General features: G+C 45.5%; 1 protein-coding gene across 1 annotated transcript in view; it reads left to right on the top strand.

Annotated features, from left to right (window-relative positions):
• Positions 1–2,857: 2,857 nt before the first annotated feature.
• The window catches only part of ASPM (assembly factor for spindle microtubules), a 92,818-nt gene continuing 67,874 nt past the window's right edge, over positions 2,858–27,801 (top strand). Inside the window, exons 1-7 of the mRNA XM_056523443.1 lie at positions 2,858–3,251; positions 12,918–13,061; positions 14,891–16,553; positions 17,485–17,577; positions 18,661–18,768; positions 23,090–23,236; positions 24,681–24,926. Of these exons, the coding sequence (XP_056379418.1) occupies positions 3,006–3,251; positions 12,918–13,061; positions 14,891–16,553; positions 17,485–17,577; positions 18,661–18,768; positions 23,090–23,236; positions 24,681–24,926 (2,647 nt within the window). The 5' untranslated portion in view covers positions 2,858–3,005. The remainder of the gene's footprint in view (positions 3,252–12,917; positions 13,062–14,890; positions 16,554–17,484; positions 17,578–18,660; positions 18,769–23,089; positions 23,237–24,680; positions 24,927–27,801) is intronic.

The following is a 27,801-nucleotide window of genomic DNA, read 5'->3' as shown; positions in this document are numbered from 1 at the left end:
TCACCTTAAAGGCTGAAAAAAAAATGAAAATAAACTTTCACTCATTTTCCTGCGTTCCCCCAGGTGCCACTACAGCTGATCCGTCCTTCGGTCTGGGCTTCTTCCTACTTCCGTGTGCACGGACTCAGCGGGACATTCCTGTGGCCGGTGATAGGCTAAGGGCCATGTGATGATCTGTGCACACGGAAGAAGACGGGACTGGAGGACTGATCAGCTGTAGGCATTAGCGGCGCTTTGGGGGAATGCAGGAAGGTGAGTGAACATTCTTTTTTTTTTTTTCTTTTTTTTTTTAGCCCGGGCGCAACAGAGGAGGAATAGTCTGCACTAGAGGACTCCTTTTAATGGTTTATTCACACATACATTAATATGTAGATTTCAAGGTAAACTAAGTGACTAAACACAGCACCAAATCTGCAACTTCAAATCCTGTGCATCAAATATGGGCAGTATACTGTACGTGTGAATAGATGTGCAAAACGTATCCCCTATCTGCAGGATAGGAGATAAGTTTTAGATTGCAGTGGGTACGACTGGGGGGTCCTGCAGGGGCCTTCTGCTCTTTCCGGGAACAGAATCTGTGGCTGACACGCCCCCTCCATATATCTCTATGGGAGAGCCGTTCGCCTATCTCCAGCACTCCCAGGGGCCTGTGCGGGGGGGGGGGGGGGGGGGGGGTGTCACCGCAGTCGAACCCCCGAGATCTAAACCTTATCCCCTATTCTGCGGATAGGGGATAAGTCCTTGTACATGACATATCTCCTTTAACCATTTACATCCGGCTTTCAAAGTTGACTACGGCATGTAAATGTAGGTTACGGCCATGGTTGGTGGTGCAGTAGTTTGTAACCCCTAGCCCGCGGTGCTATTGCACCTGTGTGGGTGTTAAATGGGCACTGTCATGAAATCAAAATATTGATATGTTGTAGTACTACAACATATCTCTAATATACTTTAATTAAAAAAGTGATTTTAAACCAGTTTAAAATCACTTTTAAATTTGGCCACTAGGGGTCACCCTCCTAGTGGCCGAATGCATTAGGCAGTGATGTCACTACAGAATTTTGACTCATTTAAGCCTGGCAACGAGTCGAAATTCAGTCACTGCGATGCTCGCTCCCGCCTGTCAATCAAACAGGCGAGAGCGAGCACGCTGATAGCTGGGGCTGCGCGCACTGGCCAGCTCCACTGGCCTCGCGCGCGGCCCCGCCCCTGTTACCCTGTCCGAAGGCAGCGCGCGCACTCATTGCTGTGCTGATCCTCCTGATGGGTAAGTCTGATCTGAGGTCTTATAATACATTACAAATTACTTTCTTCTTGTAGTTTTGGGTGGGGGTGGGTTGGTTTGAGGGTGATGGAGTTGCAGAGTTTGGGGGAGCGGAATGTCTTTTTCGGGCGGATGGAGGGAGAAGGATGGGGGGTGTTGCGTGGCGGGGCCTGGGGGAGCGGGATGTGTGGCAGCTGCGGCTGAGACTGTTTTCACCACAGGGTGCCTACAGTTGTTTCCCCACTACAACTCCCAGCATGCCCTGACAGCCAATAGATGTCATGGCAAGCTGGGAGTTGTAGTGGTGAAACAGCTGGAGGCACCCTGTATAGTTGAACTAAGGGCGGAAGTCGGACCCCCCAGCAGGCATCAGTGACGTCACGCCTGCTGGGGAAGTCTGCCTGGTAGTGCGCACACTACCAGACAGATAAAAAAGCATTTTTAATATAGTAGAAAAAAATTTAAAGGCAGGGAGGGGGTTAGGGATAGATGGGCAATAGGCAGGGACAGAAAGAAAAAAAAAATAGGATGGTGGGAGCTACCCTTTAATGGTAACTGGACCCCTTGTTACGTGCCTTGAGGGGTGTAGTTTTCAAAATAGTATGCCACGTGGGGTTTTCTGCAGTTCTGGCACCATAGGGGCTTTCTAAATGTGACATGCCCCCCAAAAACCATTTCAGCAAAATTCACTCTCCAAAATCCCATTGTCGCTCCTTCCCTTCTGAGCCCTCCCCTGCGCCCGCCGAACACTTGACATACACATATGAGGTCATTTTGAATACTTTGGGGGGTGCAGTTTTTATAATGGGGTTATTTATGGGGTATTTCTAAGATGAAGACCCTTCAAATCCACTTCAAACTGAACTGGTCCCTGAAAAATTCCGGTTTTGAAAATTTTGTGAAAAATTGGAAAATTGCTGCTGAACTTTGAAGCCCTCTGGTGTCTTCCAAAAGTAAAAACTCATCAATTTTATGATGCAAACATAAAGTAGAAATATTGTATATGTGAATCAATATATAAATTTATTTGGAATATCCATTTTCCTTATAAGCAGAGAGCTTCAAAGTAAAAAAAGAAAAAATGCAGCATTTTCTATTTTTTCATCAAATTTTGGAATTTTTCACCAAGAAATGATGTGGGTATCAACAAAATGTTACCACTAACATAATATAGTAGAATATGTCACGAAAAAACAATCTTGGAATCAGAATGAAAGGTAAAAGCATCCCAGAGTTATTAATGCTTAAAGTGACAGTGGGCAGATGTGCAAAAAATGGCCGGGTCCTTAAGGTACAAATGGTCGGGGTGGTTAAATGACAGTGTGCACGGAACTCTAGGAGTGAACCCAGCACTATATCTGTTGCTGCTGTAAATAACCTTCATAGTGTCGGCGGTACCGCACCTCCTCCTCCTCCTGGTGATGCGGTTGTTACGCAGTTGTTTTCCCTGTTGCCGTCACGTGGCCACCGGAAGCCACGCCCGGAAGTTGCTTTTTTAAATAAATCTCAGTCCTCTCATTGGTTTCCTTTCCTTGGCCACGCCTCATGTCAAATCGCGAGGGCGCTGATTGGCTAGAACGTCTATCCACCTCGTGCTGCGATTGGATGAGCCCACAATGTGGGCGGAATGATCCTGGACGGTTGGACCTATCAGCGACCTCCGTAGTTTTGAATCCTGTGTGTGTCTGTCCCGGAGCTGTAGACATTGCGGTGTATAGGAGAGCGGCGGTGACAGCGGGACATGCTGAGTATATCGCCCCCGGCGGCGGGGGGAGACAAGAAGCCGCCCCCGGAGGATACCCCGGTGCTTTGCCTCACTCACTTCTCCCGGCCGCCGTTCGTCAGTTTCGGCTGTGTCCGGCCCGGTTCGGCCCGCAGTGCGGTTCTATTATTGAGGAATCCCTCGGAGGACCCGGCCGTGGTCACCGTGCACAAGCTGCCCCAGCACCGAGGCTTCAGCGTGCCGGAGAGCGAGATCCTAGTACCGGTATGTGGAACTACAACTCCCAGCATCACTATATATATATATATATATATATATATATATATATATATATATATATATATATATAGTGCACGGCAGATGTTTTGGACTACAACTCCCATGATGCTTTGGCAGTATTTTGGCTGAAGGAGCATCATGGGAGATGTAGTCCAAAACAGCTGCAGTGCCGAAGGTTGCTTGTGCTAAACTTTGTCTATTAGTCTTCCCTAACCTGTGACTTTCCTTCCAGCTGTTGCAAAACTACAACTCCCAGCATGCCTGGACAGCCAAAGGCTGTCCGGGCATGCTGGGAGTTGTAGTTTTGCAACAGTTGGCGATAGGACTATGCACTAGTGATGAGCGGCAGGGGCCATGTTCAAATTTGTGATGTTTCACGAATATATGGATGAATATTCGTCGCATATTCGCTGTTTTTTTTTTTTTTTTTATATGCGAAAATTCGTAATGAAATTTACATAGTTCGCATGCGCAATTATATATTTCACTTAAAAGAAAGGAGGGATCAGTGTCCAGTCTGGAAATGCTGATAGTCGCATGAATATTGGCATAAATTCTCAAAAAAAAAGTGAATATTTGTAATTACGAATATATATCACTATAGTCTAAATCTTCACAAAGAGCCAATATTCGCGGTAAAAATTAGCATTTCGAATATTCGCGCTTAGCACTACTCTGCACAAAGCTTTGGCTCTGTTCACACTTGAGTCACGTTTTCGCATATAACAAAAGCGACAGCATCTTCATATAACAGATACGACTTATATTGGAACCTGCTGCGCCATTCTTCCCCAAATCTACCGCTGTAGCGCCCAATGTTTTAGGCTCCGTTCACACTTCGCATTTTCTGCTGCATAATAGAAACCAAACAGATGACCGCGCCCCCCACTTTCCTTTTAAAGATAGTCTAAGCCTCTGTTCGCATCTGTGACGACAGCGCCGGACCTGCCAGAATGACAGCTAACAACCTAGTCTCCCACAATGGACGCCAGTGACTTATTTTGGGATCTGCCACGTTCTGCGCCAAAGCTGATAGTGTGAACAGAGCCGTAATGCTGTCAACTGCGTTATTTATTACATTTTACCTGTCAAAATATGATAAAATCAGTGACGGAGCGAACGGAGTTATAATTTTGCACAGTTTTGACAGGACACGTAATGTACCGTATATACTCGAGTATAAGCCGACCCGAGTATAAGCCGAGACCCCTAATTTCAACCCAAAATCCCAGGAAAAGTTATTGACTCGAGTATAAGCCTAGGGTGGGAAATACATCATCCCCCCCCATGTCATCATCCAGACCCCCGTCATTAACATCCTCATCATCATCATCACCGCCTGTCATCATCCAGACCCTCATCATCATCACCTGTCATCATCCCCTTGTCATCATCCCACACCCCCCTTGTCATCATCCCCTTGTCATCATCCCACACCCCCCTTGTCATCATCCCACCCCCCTTCATCATCCCCTTGTCATCATCCCACACCCCCCCCCCCCCTTCATCATCCCCTTGTCATCATCCCACACCCCCCCTTCATCATCCACTTGTCATCATCCCACACCCCCCCTTCATCATCCACTTGTCATCATCCCCACCCCCCTTCATCATCCTCTTGTCATCATCCGCCCTCAGTGGTCTTCAACCTGCTGACCTCCAGAGGTTTCAAAACTACAACTCCCAGCAAGCCCGGGCAGCCATCGGCGGTCCGGGCTTGCTGGGAGTTGTAGTTTATAAACCTCTGGAGGTCCGCAGGTTGAAGACCACTGCGGCCTTCGACATCATCCAGCCCCCTCTCACCCCCTTTAGTTCTGTACAATACTCACCTCCGCTCGGCGCTGGTCCGGTGCTGCAGGGCTGTCCGGTGAGGAGGTGGTCCGGTGGGGAGGTGGTCCGGGCTGCTATCTTCACCGGGGGCACCTCTTCTCCGCGCTTCGGGCCCAGAATAGAGGCGTTGCCTGGACGATGACGCAGAAGTACGTTGGCAATGAACGTACCTCTGCGTCATCGTCAAGGCAACGTGACTATTCTGGGGCCGGGCCCGAAGCGCTTAGAAGAGGCCTCCCCGGTGAAGATAGCAGCCCGGAACCACTATCCCACCGGACCACCTCCTCACCGGACAGTCCTGCAGCACCGGACCAGCGCCGAGTGGAGGTGAGTACTGTACAGAACTAAAGGGGGTGAGAGGGGGCTGGATGATGTCGAAGGCCGCAGTGGTCTTCAACCTGCGGACCTCCAGAGGTTTATAAACTACAACTCCCAGCAAGCCCGGACCGCCGATGGCTGCCCGGGCTTGCTGGGAGTTGTAGGTTTGAAACCTCTGGAGGTCCGCAGGTTGAAGACCACTGCGGGTGGAGAGTTCACTCGAGTATAAGCCGAGGGGGGTGTTTTCAGCACGAAAAATCGTGCTGAAAAACTCGGCTTATACTCGAGTATATACGGTAAGTCTGTGGGGCCGTCCAGGTCTCATAGACACAGAGCAGGGGGAGAAGTTTTTCAGCCGCCCGTCTCGTGGCTCTGCCCCCCCCCCCCCCTCCTCCTTTCCCCCGACCAATAAAGACTTTTGACGTGTTTCTTGAGCATCTCAAAACTATTTTTAGTTTTGTTTTAGAATGACAGCTACGGAGCCTTTAGTGACCAGGAAGTTAGATGGCATGTGCCTCAACAAATTGTGGGGTGCCGATTGGTTGTCAGAGAACCAGCCCGACTGATCGATACATAAGCATTTCATTGATCTATATAAGCAATCAAATTTAGGGCTGCATGAATTGGGGAAAATGAAGTATTGTGATTATGTAGGTAAATATTGCAATTTTGATATGAGATTGCAATATTGTCAAATTTGCCGCCGTAGTCCCTGCCCCTCCCCAGTGTCATGTCCATCCCCCTTAATATGGTACCGGGCCCAGGGTAACATAAAAAAAACTGGTCTGCTGCAGATCCCGTTCTCCCCAGTGTCTTCTTTGCTTCCCTATTCAGAGACAAGTAGCTAGTTGCAGGACCTTCCCGCTTAGCTCAACAGTGTCCTATCTTGGCCAGAGATTGGCTGAGCAAGAAGGTCCTGCAACCAGCTGTTTGTTTCTGAAGAAGGAAGTACAGAAGATGCCCAGAAACGCTTGGAAGGGAACTTGATCTGCGGCAGTCCTGGTGGACCATGGCTAGGTAAGTATCTTATTATTATAATTTTTTTTTTTTAAGTATATAAATGTCCTCCATCCCTCTGCACCATATAACACACACACGTATGTCGGGTCCCGGGTCGTTGGCTGCTGAAATTCAAATGAAAGATAATTGCAAATATTTAGAGTATCGGTCGCCAAACTAAACTTTTAAAGAGTAGCTATCATTAACTAAACTTTCTCTAAACCCCCTCCCCATCTGTCCCTGACACTAACTACCTCTATCCCTGTATTTATTTTTATCTAAAACCCCATTAAAATACCTTTTTTATATAGCCTCTTCGGTAGCTCAGTGTAGAGCTCTCTGCGGAGAGCAGGAAGTGGGCGTGGCCCGGCAGGTGTGATGTCAACTGAAGCCAGGCCGGCCGCCTTCCGCCCATCTTCCTGCACTGAGAAGAGGGAGATGCGTGGGGCGTTGACATTTAAATTAAAGGCGCTGCGCGTGCACAAGCTGAACAGAGAAGAGGGAGATGCAGGGGGTGGTGATATTTAAATTTTGCGCGCTGCGCGCTTCCGGGCACTGTGCTCACTCTCTGCCCGTTTCATATACAGGCAGAGAGCGAGCTGTGAGCGAGCATTTTGGACCATGCCGAACCACACTGCTTGCCCAGCAGTGGTCTGAACGTGCTCAACGTCAGGGGGGGGGGGGGGCTGTGGTTGGGGAAAGGATTCCTGAGCCATATAGGGTGACACCTAGTGGCCAGGTTTTGTAATGTAAAAAAAAAAAACTGTGAAAACGTTTTTATTTTTTTTACATTAGAAAGATATTTATTTTGGCATTATCTTTTTAATTAAAAAAATATAGTTTAGAGAGTACCCATTTAATATATTTTTCCTTATGTATTTAGAAGACACTTTGCTATTTACTTGCTGTTAATATTTTCAGCCTTTTTTATATGTTTGAAAAAACGGCCACTAGATGGCTCTGTTTTTTTCCCTGCACAAGTCAAACAGTTAGTTTGGACTCCACCCGGACTTGCAGTCCAAACTCAGGAAGTGCATGGCAGGGCACAGCTCTCACAGGCTTCAGTGACGTCGCACCTGCTGGGGAACGCCCACTTTCTCCTGCTTGGAGCTCACACAATGTAAGCAAGGGGAAAGGTATAATTTTTTTTTTTTTTTTTTAAGGGCAGAAGGGGTGATAGGAGTAGTTAGGGAATATAATCAGAGTTAGTTTAGAAAATATGGTTTGACAGGTACTCTATAATATTGCTATTTGACTCTTTGTGTTAAATTGTGCAGCCCTAAATCAAATGATTGCTCATAAATGTCCTCTAAAGAGACTGGAAGAGTTTTAAAACATACATATTAAAAAAAATACTTTAGGGATGAAAATATGGATATACAAATCCTATATGAGATATATTTATTTATTTTTTTTTCTATTCCATGTACCCGCTGTATAGAAAAACTTTCAATGTGTCCTACAAACGTGTCCAAAATTTTTACTGGTTGGGGACGTTCTCCGATTTCTAAATATAGCTGGGTGAGGCTCACGTTAGGGCACTTCACTCCCTCGTTCGGCACTTATTCTGTCTGATTACAGGATACTGCCCTATTAGGCTATTATGTTCACACGCCGGAATGTCGAGTGGAATTCTGGAGGAATATTCCACACGGAAATTCTGCTGCAGCAGAGTCCCATCGATTTAATTGGGATTGTACTCATGGCAGAATTTCTGCAGCAGATATTTCTGCCGTGAAAATTCCGGTTTCAATGTCTCCAGAAAGAAAAGACTTGTCTATCCTTTTTGCAGATTCTGCTCGAAAATGTATTGCTGTCTATGAGACTGCGCATTTCTGAGCGGTCCTAGCGCCTGTCGGATTATTCAAATGTGCGATATGTCCGGCCGAATTTTCCAGGCGGACATTTTGCACATTTTGGGCTATGTGAACCCGGCCTTATAAACCTGCAGGGCCCAACTAGGTGCTAACTTTTTACCTGCGTATACATTTAAAGGGGTACTCCGCCCCTAGAGATCTTATCCGCTATCCAAAGGATAGGGGATAAGATGTCAGATCGCCGGGGTCCCGCTGCTAGGGACCCCGGGGATCGCTGCTGCAGCACCGCGCTATCATTACTGCACAGAGCGAGTTTGCTCTATGCGTAATGACGGGCGATACAGGGGCCGGAGCAGCGTGACATCATGGCTCCGCCCCTCGTGACGTCACGGCCCGCCCCTTTCAATACAAGTCTATGGGAGGGGGTGTGGCGGTCGTCACGCCCCCTGCCATAGACTTGCGTTAACCTCTTAAGGACCCAGGACGTACGGGGACGTCCCCGCACCCTGGGCCTTAAGGACCCAGGACGTCCCTGTACGTCCTGGCGTTTTCCGCTCTCTGCCGCGCGCCGGGCAGAGATCGGAACTGGATGCCTGTTGAAATCCTTCAGCAGGCATCCAGGGCAAACGCCGAGGGGGGCCATGTAGGCCCCCCATGTCGGTGATCGCCGCAAATCGCAAGGGAAATCGCCCTTGCGATCTGCGGCGATACCGGGCTGACCGGGTCTCTGGGACCCGACCGCCCGGTAATTTCGCATGATCCCGGCTGTCACAGACAGCCAGGACCATGCTGGAGTATCGGAGCGAGGTGGCAAGCCTGCCACCTCCTCCTATACCCTGCGATCTGTCGGTTAGTTAACCGACCAATCGCAGGAGGGGGGACGGTTACTTCCTCCCGTCCTGCCCGGCCCCTGAAAGTCGGGACAGGACGGGAGGAAGACCGGAGGACGCGGCGGGGGACGGGGGAGTGCTGGGGACCAGCCCCGGTACTTACCTCGTCCCTGAAGACCCGGATCCAGACGATGAAGATGGCGGCGACAGGTGAGTTCCTCTTCAGCCGCGGTCGGGCCCTTTACAGCAATGCACGTCGCCGTAAAGCGACATGCATTGCTGTAATAGGACCCTGTAAACTACAACTCCCAGCATGCCCAGACAGCCCTTGGCGTCTGGGCATGCTGGGAGTTGCAGTTTTGCAACATCTGGAGGTCCAGTTTTTGGACCACTGTGCCCTTCCAGATGTTGCAAAACTACACATCCTCAGCATGCCCTTACTGTCCAGGCATGCTGGGAGTTGTAGTGCTGTAACATCTGGCCCTTCAGATGTTGCAGAACTACAACTCCCAGCATGCCTGGACAGTTTTGGCATACTGGGGGTTGTAGTTTTGCAACAGCTGGAAGGGCACAGATTGGGAACCACTGTATTAGTGGTCTGCAAACTAGTCCTCCAGATGTTGCAAAACTACAACTCCAAGCATGCTGGGAGTTGTAGTTCGGCAACATCTGGCTCTAAAGATGTTGCCGAACTACTACTCCCAGCATGCCTGAGAATGTTTGGGAGTTGTGGTTTTGCAACAGCTGGAGGCACACTGGTTGGGAAACATTGTTTCCTAACTCAGTGTTTCCCAACCCGTGTGCCTCCAGCTGTTGCAAAATCACAACTCCCAAACATTCTCAGGCATGCTGGGAGTAGTAGTTTTGCAACAGCTGAAGGTCCCCCCTGGGAATGTACAGGGTACACTCACATGGGCAGGCGGCTTACAGTGAGTATCGGGCTGCAAGTTTGCAATGCAGCAAACTTTGCGCGGCAGCTCAAACTCGCTGTAACCCCCCGCCCGTGTGACTGTACCCTAAAAACACTACACTACCACAAAATAAAATAAAAAGTAAAAAACACTACATATACACATACCCCTACACAGCCCCCCTCCCTCCCCAATAAAAATGAAAAACGCCTGGTACGCCACTCTTTCCAAAATGGAGCCTCCAGCTGTTGCAAAACAACAACTCCCAGTATTGCCGGACAGCCGTTGACTGTCCAGGCATGCTGGGAGTTTTGCAACAGCTGGAGGCACCTTGTTTGGGAATCACTGGCGTAGAATACCCTTATGTCCACCCCTATGCAAATCCCTAATTCAGGCCTCAAATGCGCAGGGCGCTCTCACTTCGGAGCCCTGTCGTATTTCAAGGCAACAGTTTAGGGTCACATATGGGGTATCGCCGTACTCGGGAGAAATTGACTAACAAATCTTGGGGGTCTTTTTCTCCTTTCACTCCTTATGAAAAGGTGAAGTTGGGGTCTACACCAGCATGTTAGTGTAAAAAAAATAAACTTTTTACACTAATATGCTGGTGTTGCCCTATACTTTTCATTTTGACAAGAGGTAAAAGGGAAAAAAGCCCCCCAAAATTTGTAACGCAATTTCTCCCGAGTACGGAGATACCCCATATGTGGGCGCAAAGTGCTCTGGGGGCGCACAACAAGGCCCAGAAGGGAGAGTGCGCCATGTACATTTGAGGTGATTTGCACAGGGGTGGCTGATTGTTACAGCGGTTTTGACAAACGCAAAAAAAAAAAAAAAAAAAAACACATGTGACCCCATTTCGGAAACTACACCCCTCACGAAATGTAATGAGGGGTGCAGTGAGAATTTACACCCCACTGGTGTCTGACAGATCTTTGGAAGAGTGGGCTGTGCAAATTAAAAATGTTGTACAGCCCACTGTTCCAAAGATATGACAGACACCAGTGGGGGGTAAATGCTCACTTTACACCTTCTTACGTTCCTCAAGGGGTCTAGTTTCCAAAATGGTATGCCATGTGGGGGTTATTTTGCTGTCCTGGCACCATATGGGCTTCCTAAATGCGACATGCCCCCCGAGCAAAATTTGCTCTCAAAAAGCCAAATATGACTCCTTCTCTTCTGAGCATTGTAGTTCGCCCGTAGTGCACTTCAGGTCAACTTTTGGGGTACCTCCATACTCAGAAGAGATGTGGTTACAAATTTTGGGGGGTATTTTCTGCTATTAACCCTTGCAAAAATGTGAAATTTGGGGGGGAAACACACCTTTTAGTGATTTTTTTTTTAAATTTATTTTTTACGTATGCAAAAGTCGTGAAACCCCTGTGGGGTATTAAGGCTCACTTTGTTTCTTGTTACGTTCCCCGAGGGGTCTAGTTTCCAAAATGGTATGCCATGTGTTTTTTGTTTTTTTTTTTGCTGTCCTGGCACCATAGGGGCTTCCTAAATGCGACATGCCCCCGAGCAAAATTTGCGCTCAAAAAGCCAAATATGACTCCTTCTCTTCTGAGCATTGTAGTTCACCCATAGTACACCTCAGGTCAACTTATGGGGTACCTTCATACTCAGAAGAGATGGGGTTACAATGTTTGGGGGGTATTTTCTGCTAATAACCCTTGCAAAAATGTGAAATTTGGGGGGAAACACACATTTTAGTGAAATTTTTATTTTTATTATTTTACATAAGCAAAAGTCGTGAAACACCTGTGGGGTATTAAGGCTCACTTTATTCCTTGTTATGTACCTCAAGGGGTCTAGTTTCCAAAATGGTATGCCATGTGGGGGATTTTTGCTGTTCTGGCACCATAGGGGCTTCCTAAATGCAACATGCCCCCCAAAAACCATTTAAAAAAAATGTACTCTCAAAAATCCCCTTGTCGCTCCTTCGCTTCTGAGCCCTCTACTGCGCCCACCGAACACTTTACATAGACATATGAGGTATGTGCTTACTCGAGAGAAATTGGGCTACAAATATAAGTATACATTTTCTCCCTTTTCCCCTTGTAAAAATTCAAAAATTGGGTCTACAAGAACATGCGAGTGTAAAAAATGGAGATTGTGAATTTTCTCCTTCACTTTGCTGTTATTCCTGTGAAACACCTAAAGGGTTAAAACACGGACTGAATGTCATTTTATATACTTTGGGGGGTGCAGTTTTTATAATGGGGTCATTTGTGGGGTATTTCTAAAATGAAGACCCTTCAAATCCACTTCAAACCTGAACTGGTCCATGAAAAATTGTGAGTTTGGAAATTTTGTGAAAAATTGGAAAATTGCTGCTGAACTTTGAAGCCCTCTGGTGTCTTCCAAAAGTAAAAACTCGTCAATTTTATGATGCAAATATAAAGTAGACATATTGTATATGTGAATAAAATAAAAAAATATTTGTAATATCCATTTTCCTTACAAGCAGAGAGCTTCAAAGTTAGAAAAATGCAAAATTTTCAAATTTTTCATAAAATTTGGGGATTTTTCACCAAGAAAGGATGCAAGTTACCACAAAATTTTACCACTATGTTAAAGTAGAATATGTCGCGAAAAAAGAATCTCGGAATCAGAATGATAACTAAAAGCATTCCAGAGTTATTAATGTTTAAAGTGACAGGGGTCCTGATGTGTAAAATGGCTGGGTCCTTAAGGGGTTAAGGGGATGGGCCGTGATGTCACGCTGCTCCGGCCCCTGTATCGCCCGTCATTACGCACAGAGCAAACTCGTGCCACAGCAGCGATCCCCAGGGTCCCCAGCAGCGGGACCACGGCCATCTGACATCTTATCCCCTATCCTTTGGATAGGGGATAAGATGCCAGGGGCAGAGTACCCCTTTAATGTTACATAGTAAATTCTGACCTTCTATTCTGCTGACCTCCTTACATTTCTGTTGTTTTCAGCCTTATGAAACTTTTCCGCTTACGATCACATGGACCCCACTAGAGGAAGGAGGGATCCGAGAACTGCTGACGTTTCTTCTGAACGATGTTGTGAAGCACCAGGCCGTTTTGTTGGGACGCGCCGAGCTTCCTGTGAAAAAAAAGGTAAACGCCCAAGGCTAGGAACACACAACATTTAGAGCAGTGGTCTTCAACCTGCGGACCTCCAGATGTTGCAAAACTACAACTCCCAGCATGCCTGGACTGCCGTTGGCTGTCCGGGCATGCTGGGAGTTGTAGTTTTGCAACATCTGGAGGTCCGCAGGTTTGAAGACCACTGATTTAGAGGTAACTGTTGGTATCCTGCCAAGAACGAGATGCCGACATACTGTAACGAACAGCAGTGGGGCCCATTTTGTTAGGTTATGCTATTTAACACAACGGACCACATTAGTGAGTTCCATAAGAGTAGCTGTTTTTGTGGGCACATTGCCTCAATAAATAGCAGTGGGGCAGATTTTATTTTATCATTTTTTTTATTTTTTTCAAAACAAAAAAATCTACATCAAAAACAAATTCCGTTACTCGTTCTGTGACGGGCTGACATGTGACCAGTCACTACACTATTTTCCAACAAAGATATAAAGTGCAGAAACTTTTTGAATGTCCATCGTATTAGTTTCTAGTGTGTTCATTAATAATATTCAATTTCAGAGCAAATTCTTTAAAGGGGTTGTCCATTAAAAATTATCTTATTCCTTATCCACCAGGTAACCAGAGGATAAGTATCTGAAAGAGCACTGGGAGCCCCCGCGATCTCTGTAACCTGACCTCCTGTGACCGTGTGTACTGTAGACTGCGTGCACTCCATTCGTTTGTCTGGGCAGTGCTGTGTTCTGGTAGCTTTGGCGCTCCTATATAATATAGCATGTGCCGTCTACAGCATGTGCTCTCTCTGAGAGCTGAGGTTCCGGTTTAAAGGGTACCTCTCATCAAAAAAAACTTTTGATATATTATAGATTAATATATGCAGAATAACTTCACAATTGCATGTTATTAAAAAATATGCTTCTTTCTATTTAATTTTCCACTTTGAAGAAATGACCACTAGGGGTCTCCCTACCAGTCCTGGCAGCAAGCATTTCAGACTCATGCTGGAGTCCTAAACACTACGAGCTGCCAGTCTGCTTTGTTCACAAAGGAGAACACTCAGAGCTGCCAGCCTGCTTTGTTCACAGCCTGTTTGGCTGTGAACAAAGCAGGCTGGCAGCTCTGAGTGTTTAGGACTCCAGCAGGAGTCAGAAATGCTTGCTGACAGGACTGATCGGGAAAAATACAATAGAAAGAAGCATATTTTTCATTAACATGCTATTGGAAAGTTATTCAACATTCTTTAATCTAAAATATATCAAAAGTTTATTTGATGAGAGGTACCCTTTAAAGATCGCAAGGTTTCTAGTGGTTGGTCCCCTCCCAATTAGAGAAGATAATTTTCAAATGACAACCCCTTTTGAAAAGAATACTCTGGTCAAATGTTTTATTTATCCTATATGTCTGGGCTGCCACCATTTAAAATAATAAACTATAACTTACTTCTGGCCACTTTCCAGGTGCTTCCGATTTGGGTCTCTGTTCCTACAGCCCCATCTTCTTTCTGGTTTTGGAGCCTGACACGTCACACTGCACTCAGATAGTAGATGATCATAGTGCTGTCCTACCTTGGCCAGTCATAGGCTGAGCGGCAGGGCCTGCTATATAACATCACCAGCTGAGGTTGGACATCGCCATGGCCGCCAATTAGATATGCACAGTGTAACGTGACCAAAACCAGGAAGAAGACCAGGGCTTGAGGATAGGAGACAGAGACTGGCGGCATGGGAAAGGTTAGATAAAGTATAATATTTTAATGGCCGCAGCCTGGGCATATAGGATAAATAAAATATTTGGCCGGAATACCCCTTTTTAATGTCTTCAACACATTTAATGTTTTACAGAGAAGCAGATGGAATACTGTTAAAAAGAAATATTCTCCTGTGGGATCCAAAGCTTCTTGTCTGAAGACCAAAGCTCCTTGTGCTCATGATGGAAAAAACAAAACCTTCATCGTGCCGCAGAAGAGCGGTCTTGGGGCGGCGCAGAGGACAAGGAGCCCTCTGCAGTCCTGTGAGAATCTGCGCACCGGCCCTTCTCCGGTCAGAGAGTCTAGACAAAGTTCAGAACATAGACTTCCAGCCGGATTGATTAGTCCTCTTACCAACCAGCTCCAGGACTTTACTCCAGGGTCACTAAAGAGGTCAAAAACCTATTCGGTCCTGTGTACGACTGAGTACAGCGAGACCATTGAAGAAGTTACTACCACCACGTCTACTATCCATAGAGACGTGCTCATCGAAGAAGAGTGGACTCAGAGCGAACAGAGAATAAACAAAGTATCAATATCCCCGATTCACCCTGGGACTATTCATCACGGTCATTTTATTTGTACCCCTGGTATAATCCATGAGCACACAGATTACCCTACGGTGTCTCCTACAGAGTTCTGTAAGACTGAGGTGACAGTGAAACGTTCTCACACATCTTCCTCCTTCCATGAATCTTCTCATGAACTCCACAGAAGTGTCGTCTCCAGGAGCCAGAGTCCTCCTCTAGTCTCGGGGACGCCGCAAAGGAACATTTTAAGTCCGGACTCGTTTGTCAATAACAGCTATGTGGTTTCGGATGAGTATCTGACAGCGGCGCCGCATACCCCGATCCTGTCACCGGATCAGTTTGTAAAAGAAAACTTTCTTACGCCTCCAGCTCAGGCAGTAGCTTTTGATGGGTTTAGCTTAAATACACCTTGTAAGTCGTCTGTCATCCAAGAAGAGGTGACGGTGACACGAACATTAGAGGATCTGGAGCCGCCTAGCGCCAGGTTAACTTTCTGTGTAAAAAAGCAAAAAGGAAATGACAGAACTGTATCCAAGCCGCCAATAATAACATCCACCGTCACTAAGGTGAAGGCTCAGTCTCCACTCTCTGAAGACACAAGTGATGTGATAAACTCCATAAAACCTCCCGTAATATCGGCCACTGTTACAAAAGTACGAGATTGCAGCGGAAAACAGCCGAGACTTCAATCTCTTCTAAATGATGATGTGACCGACATAAAGGATCTTCCAGAATTGCCCATAATATCAGTAAAGGCTGAAGAGGACATTGAAAACCAACCTAAACATCTAGTGATCAATAATGAAGCGGCCACCAAGGCTCCTGTAAAGCCACCTATAGCCTCAGCCACTGTGGTGAAAGTCAAGGCAGCGGATCGCTTGGAAACGCAGCATAACCCCCAGCCAAAGTCCCGCCGAAGACTGAAGAACATTGAATCCGATGGAGGTGTTGACTCTCAGGCCGTTCTTTTGCCAGATTTGCCGGTGATAAGCGTTTCAGACTCTACGGTTCTTAGTCTACAGAGTTCCACCAGCAGCTCAGAATCCGCTGTGAAGGTATCTAAGCCTTTGTCCATCTGTGGCCGCAAGAGAAGAAGTGAGGAAATCTCTAGAGATGCTACAGCGATGTCCAGTGACTCCATACAGAATGCTACCACCCTGGCCAAGAAGATCTCCAAACCAACGCCCTCACAGCATGTGAGCAAGCGGGTGCCGCAGAACAGATCAGGTAAATCTATAAGGAACACAGAAAGGTCTGCAAGAGTTAAGTGGTGACACCATATTTAGAATTGCATTTTGGGGACTATTTTATAAACGTTATTATCATCCAGTATACATGTTATATTGTCGCTTCTAGTTCTGTTAGTGCTTGATTGATAGAACATCCTTGATCCGGATAATCCCTCAATGAATCAGCCCAATGAAGAATCATATGACCAATAATCCATCTATTGCTAGGTCCCAGCTTCACTATGTATAGGACCATACAAGACAGACGATACTTACCTACCTGGTTCCCCTGCTGCTCGTACTACAACTCCTTCTGGTCCCCAGCTCTTCACTGCTCGTTCCTGATCCTGAGATATCAATTACTGGTCACAGTAATGTCCTGTTTGCTAGTAATTTGGCGGGTCCTCCTTTGAAATACCATTCCAGAAACAGTCAAAAGTGACGTGAAGTGGGGGCCTGGAAAGAGCAGCGGGGGACTGGGGTAGATACGTTTGTTTTTTTCTTTCTTATATTTTCAGATTAGCCACAGCAACATTTTCTTGTACCAGAATACCGCTTAAGGGTATGTTCACACGTACGCAGATTTGATGCACAGGATTTTTCTGCTGCAGATTTCAATGTAAACTAAATGACTGAGCACAACTTCTAATCTGCAGTTACAAATCCTGCGCAGGATCCTGTATGTGTGAACCTACCCTAAGGGTAGGGTCACATGTAGCCCATCTGCAACGTATTTAACCACAATAACTATATATTAGTTTACCCATTCCCCAGAGTTCAGCCAGTCTGGGTGCTATGATTGGATGTAAAATCTCAATCTAAAATATGACGTCTCCTCTTCCTGTATAGTGGATGAATTTCAGTCATCGGTTTATATAAATAACACAACCCAATTGTTTTCTTCTGACATTTCTTATATCATTTTCCAGCCAACTCATCACTGAAAAAAGCTGGAAACAGCCACAACATCAAATCTGAAGCTATGAAAACAAAACCTATTCTGGCAAAAACGCATCCTAGAGGTATGGAAATGTCTGGTTGGAAAAACAAAAAAATGTTTTTTTTATTTTTTTGCGAAAAATGGAAAAACATTAAACATTTATTGATTTTACGGTTTATTGTTCTAATAATATCTTTTTATTTAATTTTTTTTACCCAAAATAATCCTTTGTCCTTTGCATAGAGCCACATGTGCAACGTATGACATTGCTATAATACCAATAAGAAAGACCTTGTTCTAGCTTTAAAGGGGTACTCCGCCCCTAGACATCTTATCCCTCCCCCCCCCCCCCCTATCCAAAGGATGCCAGAACGCTGGCTTCGGGCCAACACAGCAGTCATGCCCCCTCACTTAGACATGATAGTTGTTTTTCTATTTCTGTACAGCCCCTCATATGTTTCTCTTTCCCCAGTCCTTTTACATGGGTAATAACTATCCAGATAGAGATTTCTTTCTTTTTTATTTTTTAATTTTTTTTAATTTTAAGTAATGATCTGAAATCAGGTTGGGCCGGGTGTGAATAATGTTTAAGATAAAATGTTCTACAGCAGAGTACCCCTTTACAGTAGACCTGGTAACACAAAACCTACTTGGGGAATAAATCCCCTCAGGGTTAACCCTGACTAAAGAACCCCCATAAAATATAACTTTTAATTATGCTCATTAAAATAATTTTCAACTTGGTGTGTTGCACATTTATTGCCACTAGATGGCAGTGGTATTTAAAATTATCAACACTTTGCCCAGTTAAATCCTCTCTAATGGGATCACAAAGTGTCTGTCATGCAGACTACTATTTTATCATTGCTATCTAGTGTACTCCAGTGCCCTGCTGCAGCTCGGACACTCGGTGTACTACCTAGAAAGGTCACTGGTACAGTGTGCTATTAAAACATTACTTAAATTGGCCCAGAGACCCCTAGGGGATTTATCTTGTGGCACTTTACAGCAGACCTGGCACTTTCACAGTACAGCAGACATTAAATAATTATGGAAGCTTACATACATTTTGAGGCAGAACTGTCAAATAAGTCATGTTGTATGTGACTAAATGCTTGTACCCTCAGAGCATTAGGATAAGTCGCTCTTCCCTTTACATTGTTAGATAACACAGGACTACCACAGCTGCACTCCGCCGTCACTTTTAAGAATTCCAATAGAATCATTGCCGTCGCCCAGTCAAAGCTGACGTTTATGAGGCCGCCCAAAACAGGTGAGAGGGGTCTCCTACTGGAATGTGTGTTTCTAGTCGATTGTGCCAGTAACTATACAGAACCGGTAGAAACAGTCTGCTACTGTAATATCGCAATAACTTTTATGTTACTTTTAAATGTTTTACTTCAGGTTTCTTTCATACAGTGGAAACTAGGGTTGTCCCGATAAAAAAAAATATTTTTTTTTTAAGACAGAGTACAAGTACCGCTACTTTAAAAAAACATTTTTTTTTTTAAACTCCAATTACCAATTAAATGTCATTTGACAGGGTGTTTAAAAAAAAAAAAAAGTTTTATCTTTATATATATATATATATATATAATATTATAATTTTTTTTTTTTTTTTAACCCCTTAAGGACGCAGGACGTAAATGTACGTCCTGGTGAGGTGGTACTTAACGCACCAGGACGTACATTTACGTCCTAAGCATAACCGCGGGCATCGGAGCGATGCCCGTGTCATGCGCGGCTGATCCCGGCTGCTGATCGCAGCCAGGGACCCGCCGGCAATGGCCGACGCCCGCGATCTCGCGGGCGTCCGCCATTAACCCCTCAGGTGCCGGGATCAATACAGATCCCGGCATCTGCGGGAGTTCGCGATTAAAATGAACGATCGGATCGCCCGCATCGCTGCTGCGGGGATCCGATCATTCATAACGCCGCACGGAGGTCCCCTCACCTTCCTCCGTGCGGCTCCCGGCGTCTCCTGCTCTGGTCTGTGATCGAGCAGACCAGAGCAGGAGATGACCGATAATACTGATCTGTTCTATGTCCTATACATAGAACAGATCAGTATTAGCAATCATGGTATTGCTATGAATAGTCCCCTATGGGGACTATTCAAGTGTAAAAAAAAATGTAAAAGTAAAAGTAAAAAAAAAGTGAAAAATCCCCTCCCCCAATAAAAAAGTAAAACGTCCGTTTTTTCCTATTTTACCCCCAAAAAGCGTAAAAAACATTTTTTATAGACATATTTGGTATCGCCGCGTGCGTAAATGTCCGAACTATTAAAATAAAATGTTAATGATCCCGTACGGTGAACGGCGTGAACGAAAAAAAATTTAAAAAGTCCAAAATTCCTACTTTTTTAATACATTTTATTAAAAAAAAAATTATAAAAAATGTATTAAAAGTTTTTTATATACAAATGTGGTATCAAAAAAAAGTACAGATCATGGCGCAAAAAATGAGCCCCCATACCGCCGCTTATACGGAAAAATAAAAAAGTTATAGGTCATCAAAATAAAGGGATTATAAACGTACTAATTTGGTTAAAAAGTTTGTGATTTTTTTTAAGCGCAACAATAATATAAAAGTATATAATAATGGGTATCATTTTAATCGTATTGACCCTCAGAATAAAGAACACATGTCATTTTTACCAGAAATTGTACGGCGTGAAAACAAAACCTTCCAAAATTAGCAAAATTGCTTTTTTCGTTTTAATTTCCCCACAAAAATAGTGTTTTTTGGTTGCGCCATACATTTTATGATATAATGAGTGATGTCATTACAAAGGACAACTGGTCGCGCAAAAAGCAAGCCCTCATACTAGTCTGTGGATGAAAATATAAAAGAGTTATGATTTTTAGAAGGCGAGGAGGAAAAAATGAAAACGTAAAAATTAAATTGTCTGAGTCCTTAAGGCCAAAATGGGCTGAGTCCTTGAGGGGTTAAAGGAAAACTGTCACATGTTTTCTCCCGCACTATCCACAGGTACTGATGGATAGTGCGGGAGACACTGATTCCTACGATCCCTACCTTGGCTGGATCCGCCCACAATCGTAGTTTTATTTTATGTGGAAATCTGGCTGTAACTGGCACAGACGGGGCTTCTGTAGCTTAACTGGCACTGACGTCAGAGCCACTCGTCCGCAGCGCCATCCTCTTATGAATATTCATCCCCCCCCCCCCTTCCTCCAGTTAGGAGCGGCGAAGAGAGGGAGAGCAGGAGGGATGAATATTCATAAGCGGCACTGACGTCAATGCCAGTTAAGCTACAGAAGCCCCGCCCGTGCCAGTTACAGCCAGATTTCCACATATAATAAAACTATGATTGCTGGCGAACGACCGGGAGGATCCGGCCAAGGTAAGGCTCATAGGAATCTGCGTCTCCTGCACTATCCATCAGTACCTGTGGATAGTGCGGGAGAAAACATGTCCGTTTTCCTTTAAACTTTTTGAAAAGGTGGGGTGATTTAAACCTTTATTAACCTCTTAAGGACCCATGACGTATGCGTACGTCATGAGTCCCGGTCCTGCGATATAACGCGGGGTCACACGGTGACCCCGCATCATATTGCGGCGGGCCCGGCGTCATAGTGAAGCCGGGACCCGCCTCTAATAGCGCGCGGCACTGATCGCTGTGCCGCGCGCTATTAACCCTTTAGCCGTGCGCTCAAAGCTGAGCCGCGCGGCTAAAAACGAAAGTAAAATGTGCCGGCTAGCTCAGGGAGCTGTTCGGGATCGCCGCGGCATCCCGAACAGCTGTAGCACAGGAGGAGGTCTCCTTACCTTCTCCTGTGCTGTCCGATCGCCGAATGAATGCTTCAAACCTGAGATCCAGGCTTGAGCATTCAATCGCCGAAAACACTGATTGATCCATTCCTATGGAGATGGATCAATCAGTGTAAAAGATCAGTACATGCAATGTTATAGCGCCCCCTATAGGAGCTATAATATTGCATAAGAAAAGTGTAAAAAATCATTAACCCTTTCAATTATCCCTTCCCCTAATAAAAGTTTGAATCACCCGGCATTTCCAAAAATAAAAAAAACATTATGTAAATAATAATAAAAATAAACATATGTGGTATCGCCGCGTGCGGAAATGTCCGAAATATAAAAATATACCGCTTTTTAAACCGCTCGTTCAATGGCCTACGCGCAAAAAAATTCCAAAGTCCAAAATAGCGCATTTTTGATCACTTTTTATACCACAAAAAAGTGAATAAAAAGTGATCAAAAAGTCTGATCAGAACAAAAATGGTACCGCTAAAAACTTCAGATGACGGCGCAAAAAATGAGTCCTCAAAGCGCCCTGAACACAGAAAAATAAAAAAGTTATAGGGGTCAGAAGATGACCATTTTAAACGTATAAATTTTCCTGCATGTATTCATGATTTTTTTTCGGAAGTGATACAAATTCAAACCTATACAAGTAGGGTATCATTTTAACCGTATGGACCTACAGAATAAAGATAAGGTATCATTTTTGACAAAAAATGTACTGCGTAAAAACAGAAGCCCCCAAAACTTACAAAATAGTGTTTTTCATCAATTTTGTTGCACATTGATTTTTTTTTTCCCGTTTCACCGTAGATTTTTGGGTAAAATGACTAATGTCATTACAAAGTAGAATTAGTGACGCAAAAATTAAGCCATTATATATAATTTTAGGTGAAAACTTAAGAGTTATGATTTTTTAAAGTTAAGGAGGAAAAACGGAAAAAGCCCGGGTTCTTAAGGGGTTAAGAAAGGGGTTAATTCACATTCTTTTTTCCACTATTTTATAGTCCCCATAGGGACATCTGTAGATTGCATACATTGATCAGTACTATTCTATATATTGCAAAACATTGAGCAGTGTTATCGGCGCTCCTTTACTACTGCCTGTCATGGCTGGCTGCAGTATAGAAGCGATGATCGGCTGGCACGGAGCACAATAGGGGACCTCCAGACGTCCTCTCAGCTGATAGGGACACTGATGTAGCTGCAGTGATCCCGATCAGCATCCCTGAGCAGTTATTTCAGGATTTTTAGACGCCGCGGTCAAAATGGTTAAGGATCTAATGGGTTAATGCCGGACATCACCGTGATCTGTGATGTTTGGCCTTAGTCACAGGTCCCGGCTATGATGTGCGCTCAGCTGCTGAGCATGCCGCGTAGTTCAATAGCATGCACAGGGCACCCCCTTGATACCTGCCGACGGGGGTCCCACTGGCAGGTATCGGATTAGGTACAAGTACTCGTGCAAATGTCCAGTATCTGTTCAGATACCAGTATTTGTATCGGGACAGCTGTCCTGAAGTTGAAACCTTGAACGGTCTGATTAGATTCTGCTCCTTCGCCATAATGAGCTATTTCAGTGTTTGCCAACCAGGGTGCCTCCAGCTGTTGCATAACTACAACTCCCAACATGCCCGTAAATAGAAATAAAATTGGGAAAATTACTTTTTTCAGTATCTGACTTTAATCCTTTCAAAAATAAAAAAAACTAGTCAATACATAACTTATGAAGTGTATATGTCGACTGTTCACAATCCTCTTGTGTTTTTTATTTATTTATTTTTGTCTTTTTTTTTTTTTTTTTTTCTAAGTTATTCCTCGACACCCGATGCCATTTGCTGCCAAGAACATGTTTTATGACGAACGTTGGATGGCGAAGCAGGAACGGGGCTTTACCTGGTGGCTGAACTTCATTCTCACTCCGGATGACTTTGCTGTGAAAACAGATTCTATGAAAGGTTTGTCGCTTAAGAAACATTATCCACCTATGTCTCTCAGGTTTAGAATAGGCCAGCAATATGATATCAGAGGGGGTCCGACACCTCCACAACCAGCTGAATGAAGTAGTCATGGCGCTTCAGCCAGTTTTCTAACCAGATACAGCTCGGTACAACTTGTACTGGCTTTACTTGGGTCTGCAGTGCAGTCCCATTCAAGTTTATAGGACTTGGCATCAATACCAGACACGGCTACTGCAAAAACTAGGCCGCTATACCTGGTATATAATGGAGAGACTGCAGAACCTACTGGAGCTGTGCGGCCCATTTAAAGGTGTATTCCAGTAAAAAACATTTTTTTTTATATCGACAGGCTCCAGAAAGTTAAACAGATTTGTAGATTTACTTCTATTAAAAAAATCAGCTGCTGAGGTTGAGTTATTTTCAGTCTGACCACAGTGCTCTCTGCTGACACCTCTGTCTGTCTCAGGAACTGTCCAGAGTTGGAGCAAATCCCCATAGCAAACCTATCCTGCTCTGGACAGTTCCTGAGTCAGACAGAGGTGACAGCAGAGAGCACGCACTGTGGTCAGACTGGAAAGAACAACTCCACTTCAGCTGATAAGTACTGGAAGGGCTAAGATATTTGTAATAGAATTAATTTACAAATCTGTTTAAGAATTAAAATATTTTTATTTTTTTATTTTTTTTTGAATACCCCTTTTAATCCACTGGTTGAAACAAAATCTAGCAAGGTCTTTCAAGGGTTAAATAGCAACTGCTACAAATCGATGCCACAAAAACAGGGTAAACCAATAAACCCCCCCCCCCCCCCCCCACCACCTTTTAAAGGGGTATTCCGACCTTTTACATCTTATCCCCCCCAAAGGATAGGGGATAAGATGTCTGATTGCAGGGGGTCCCGCCGCTGGGACCCCCGCAATCTTTGGTGCAGCCCTCTGCATTCTGTGCCAGGCGCTGCCTCCCAGACGTGATATCACGGCTACGTTCCCCCTCACGACGTCACACCACGCCCCCTCCATTCATGTCTATGGGAGAGGGTGTGGCGGCCGTCACACCCCCTCCCATAGACATGAACGGACGGGGTGTGATGTGACGGCACGAGGGAGGCGTTGCCGTGACGTCTCTGTCTGCACCGAGATCGCGGGGGTCCCATCGGGGGACCCCTTCGATCAGAAATCTTATGTATAAGGCCGAAATACCCCTTTAACTTGCCGCTTGCAGATAAGTTTGATGCAGCAGAGCTTGTTTCAGAGACTTCTCTGACCACCCCATTCATATTGAAGAACTCTGTCCGATGAATAGAACTCATGTTTTGTTTTTTTTCCCACGGACATTTCTGCAACAATTCGAAATTTACCATCGAATATAACCGGAGGCTCCTTCAAACTTTATCCAGTAGTTCTTTGGTCTGATGTAAATTTTTTTCTGTGTCTCTTTGTAGTTAATGCAGCCGCATTGATCCTCGGTGCGGAGAACAATCATAAAGCCAGCGTGCCAAAGGCCCCGACCAAGGAAGAGGTGTCCCTTAAAGCCTACACGGCGCGCTGCAGGCTGAATAAGTTGAGGAGATCCGCCTGCCGCCTCTTTACCTCAGAACCTGTGGTGAGAGCGATCCGGAGACTAGAGGTGGAGATCGAGGCTCGGCGTCTTCTAGTGAGGAAAGACCGACATCTGTGGAAGGACATTGGTACGGGGAAGTCTCTGTGTGTGTGTTGCTTTGTATTCACCATTGATCCATATATATCTGTGACTTTATGTTGTATTGTATGGTGTGTGTGTGTGTGTGTGTTGTTTTATTTTTTAATGTTGTGTTTTTTTTATTTTTATTTATTTTTTAGTATTTTCCGTTTGGCTTCTCTTTCAGACTTAAAGAACCGCATAAATGTGTGTAAATACAGCAACACCTTTTTGAGAAGACCATTCAAAATGTCAAAATTGCACTGAAAAGCCTGTTATTTCTCATAGAAATTTATAAATAAATTGAAAATTTGTATCATACCAGTTAGGGCCACTTCCAACCCTGTCTGACAGTATCAGTTCTGACTGGATAGAACCAGTGCAGGGCAGTGTTTCCCAACCAGTGTGCCTCCAGCTGTTGCAAAACTACAACTCCCAGCATGCCCGGACAGCCGTTGGCTGTCCGGGCATGCTGGGAGTTGAAGTTTTGCTACAGCTGGAGGCAGACTGGTTGGGAAACACTGGTGTAGGGACACGGGGGGAAGATTTAGCAATACTTGAGCAGAAGTTGCCCATAGCAACCAATGAGACTGCTACCTTCTTTTTAAAAAGACAATCCGGTTGCTATGGGCGACTTCTTCTGCACAAGTTTGGCTAAGAAGTTGCCCATAGCAACCAATCAGATTGCTACTTTCATTTTTAAAAAGAGGCAGTCTGGTTGCTAGGGGCAGCTGCTCCACTTTTTCCTCTGCACAGGTTTTGACAGATCTCCTCAAAGGTCCCAGCTTGGTAACAACTAGTTGTCAATTTTATTTCTAAGTTTCAAGGAGAAATAACAGGAGGAATGAGAGATGAAAAAGAGAATTTTGAGTTTCTTGACTGTTCAAAACTTTTTACATGACCCTCCAACATGTCCAAAGGTTTTGTATAATGACAAGGACACTTTGTGTAAAATCCCGCTTAAATGCCCCTTAAGGGTACGTTCACACGTACAGTATCCTGCACATATTTGATGTGCAGGATTTGAAGCTGCAGATTTCAATGTCGGCTAAATAACTGAGCACAGTTTTAAATCTGCAACTTCAAATCCTGCGCATCAAATACAGTGACCTACGATGGCCCCGACGTATGATCAAATCGACATACGATGCTTTTTTATGTCGGGGCCATCGCATTAAGTGCTATCCGGCAGCGCAAAATGCTTAAGCTGCTGCCGGATAGCAGCTTAATGTTCCCCGTGTGGTGCTGTAAGTATTACTTACCCCTCCGCGATGCTCTGGGGTGCCCTCCGGGTCCAGCGCTGGTCTTCCGGTGTCTTCTCGGCCCTCTCCGATGACGTCAATACGCTGCTGCGCACGTCATCCAATAGGAATGGCGTACGCAGTGGCGTAATGACGTCGCTACGCAGGCCCAGTAAGGCCTTGCGGAAGACAGCGGAGGACCGGAGAAGACAGTGGCGAGCCCAGCGGAGGCCCGGGGTCACCATCGGGAGCGGCGGGGACAGGTGCGTACAGCTTCCTATACTTTACATTTTACGAATCCCTCAACATACGATGGATTCGACAAACGATGGCTCGTTTGGAACGAATTACCATCGTATGTTGAGGGACCACTGTATGCGCAATATGCTATATGTGTGAATACACCCTAAAGGGTATTTATCACTTCAAGTACACTCCTATTGACTGCAATGTAAGGCTATGTAAGTTCCGGCAATTCTGTACACTAATCCCTCAACTTGCAATGGCCTCAACATACAATATTTTCAGCATACAGTGGTCTTTTCTGGACCATTGTAAATTGAAACCAGACTCAACATACAATGTACAGACAGTCCAGATCTGTGAAACATGTCAATGGCGGGAAGAACCGACCAATCAGAATGGGCATTCGCTGGTAAAGCACCTGTTTCTCGGTTGCTCTTCATTGGGGGACACCTATACTGATGGGTATATGCTCTTGCCACTAGGAGGTGCTGACACTAGGAAAATAAGTTGTCTCCTCCCTGGCAGTATATACCCGCCCACTGGAAGTGAGGTAATCAGTTTTAGCTAGTGCCAGTAGGAGGCAGGCACAGGTCTTTGAGCTCCCCAGACCTGGTCTTTTTTTTATTTTCAAGTAAGGGCTGTTTAGTTAGGTTTTTATCTCCCTTTTGTTTCCCTTTTTCAGGTTGGGGTTCAGGAGCATTATCTTCACTACCGGCCGGAGACTCTATGCTGCTGCCCCGGTTTCATTCTCTGGGGCAGAGGGTTTCCGCTTCCTCAGTGGGGGAGTTATCTGCCTGCTTACTACCTTGTGCGGCCAGGCGCAGTGTCCTAGCTGGGTTCTTTATAGGCTGACCAGAGACCTATAGCTGCAGGCAGCGGGTCTCCATTCCCACCCGGCTGACCGCGTTTTTACTGCGGGCACATCAGCCCGCTTACTCGTATCTGCTGCGGCCAGGTGCAATGTCCTGGCCGCGTTCTTACAGCTGCAGGCAGCGGGTCTACGTGGCCGACTGCCCTCAGTTCTCCCTATGCGGCCAGGTGCTTCCCCGGTGGGGGAGGAACGGGCCGCGTCTTTCACCCAGTTCCCCAGCCCCCTTCCTGTAATGGCCGCAGATCGTGTGTCCAGCGCCCCATTTATGCTGCTGGGTGCCACATCTTACCACAAGTCCCTCCCCCCCCCCCCCCATGCTTCTCCTAGTCTGAGGCTGGCTCCGGGGGCAGTGTTCATCTAGCATGCCCTCTGTGTCCCTACATATGCCAGGCCACTCTGCACGTGTAGAGTCCACCTTCCCTATTTTCTGTGGGGTGTGCCTAGGGCCTTCCTGTGATCTTGTTTCCACAGGTTTAGGCGGTCGAACTCCTCTGGCATTGGGCAGGATGAGGCGGCACAGTTGGTTC

Source organism: Hyla sarda, chromosome 6 (assembly GCF_029499605.1).
Source record: "Hyla sarda isolate aHylSar1 chromosome 6, aHylSar1.hap1, whole genome shotgun sequence".
Lineage (NCBI taxonomy): Eukaryota > Metazoa > Chordata > Amphibia > Anura > Hylidae > Hyla > Hyla sarda.
This window is presented reverse-complemented; position numbering and strand designations above follow the sequence as displayed.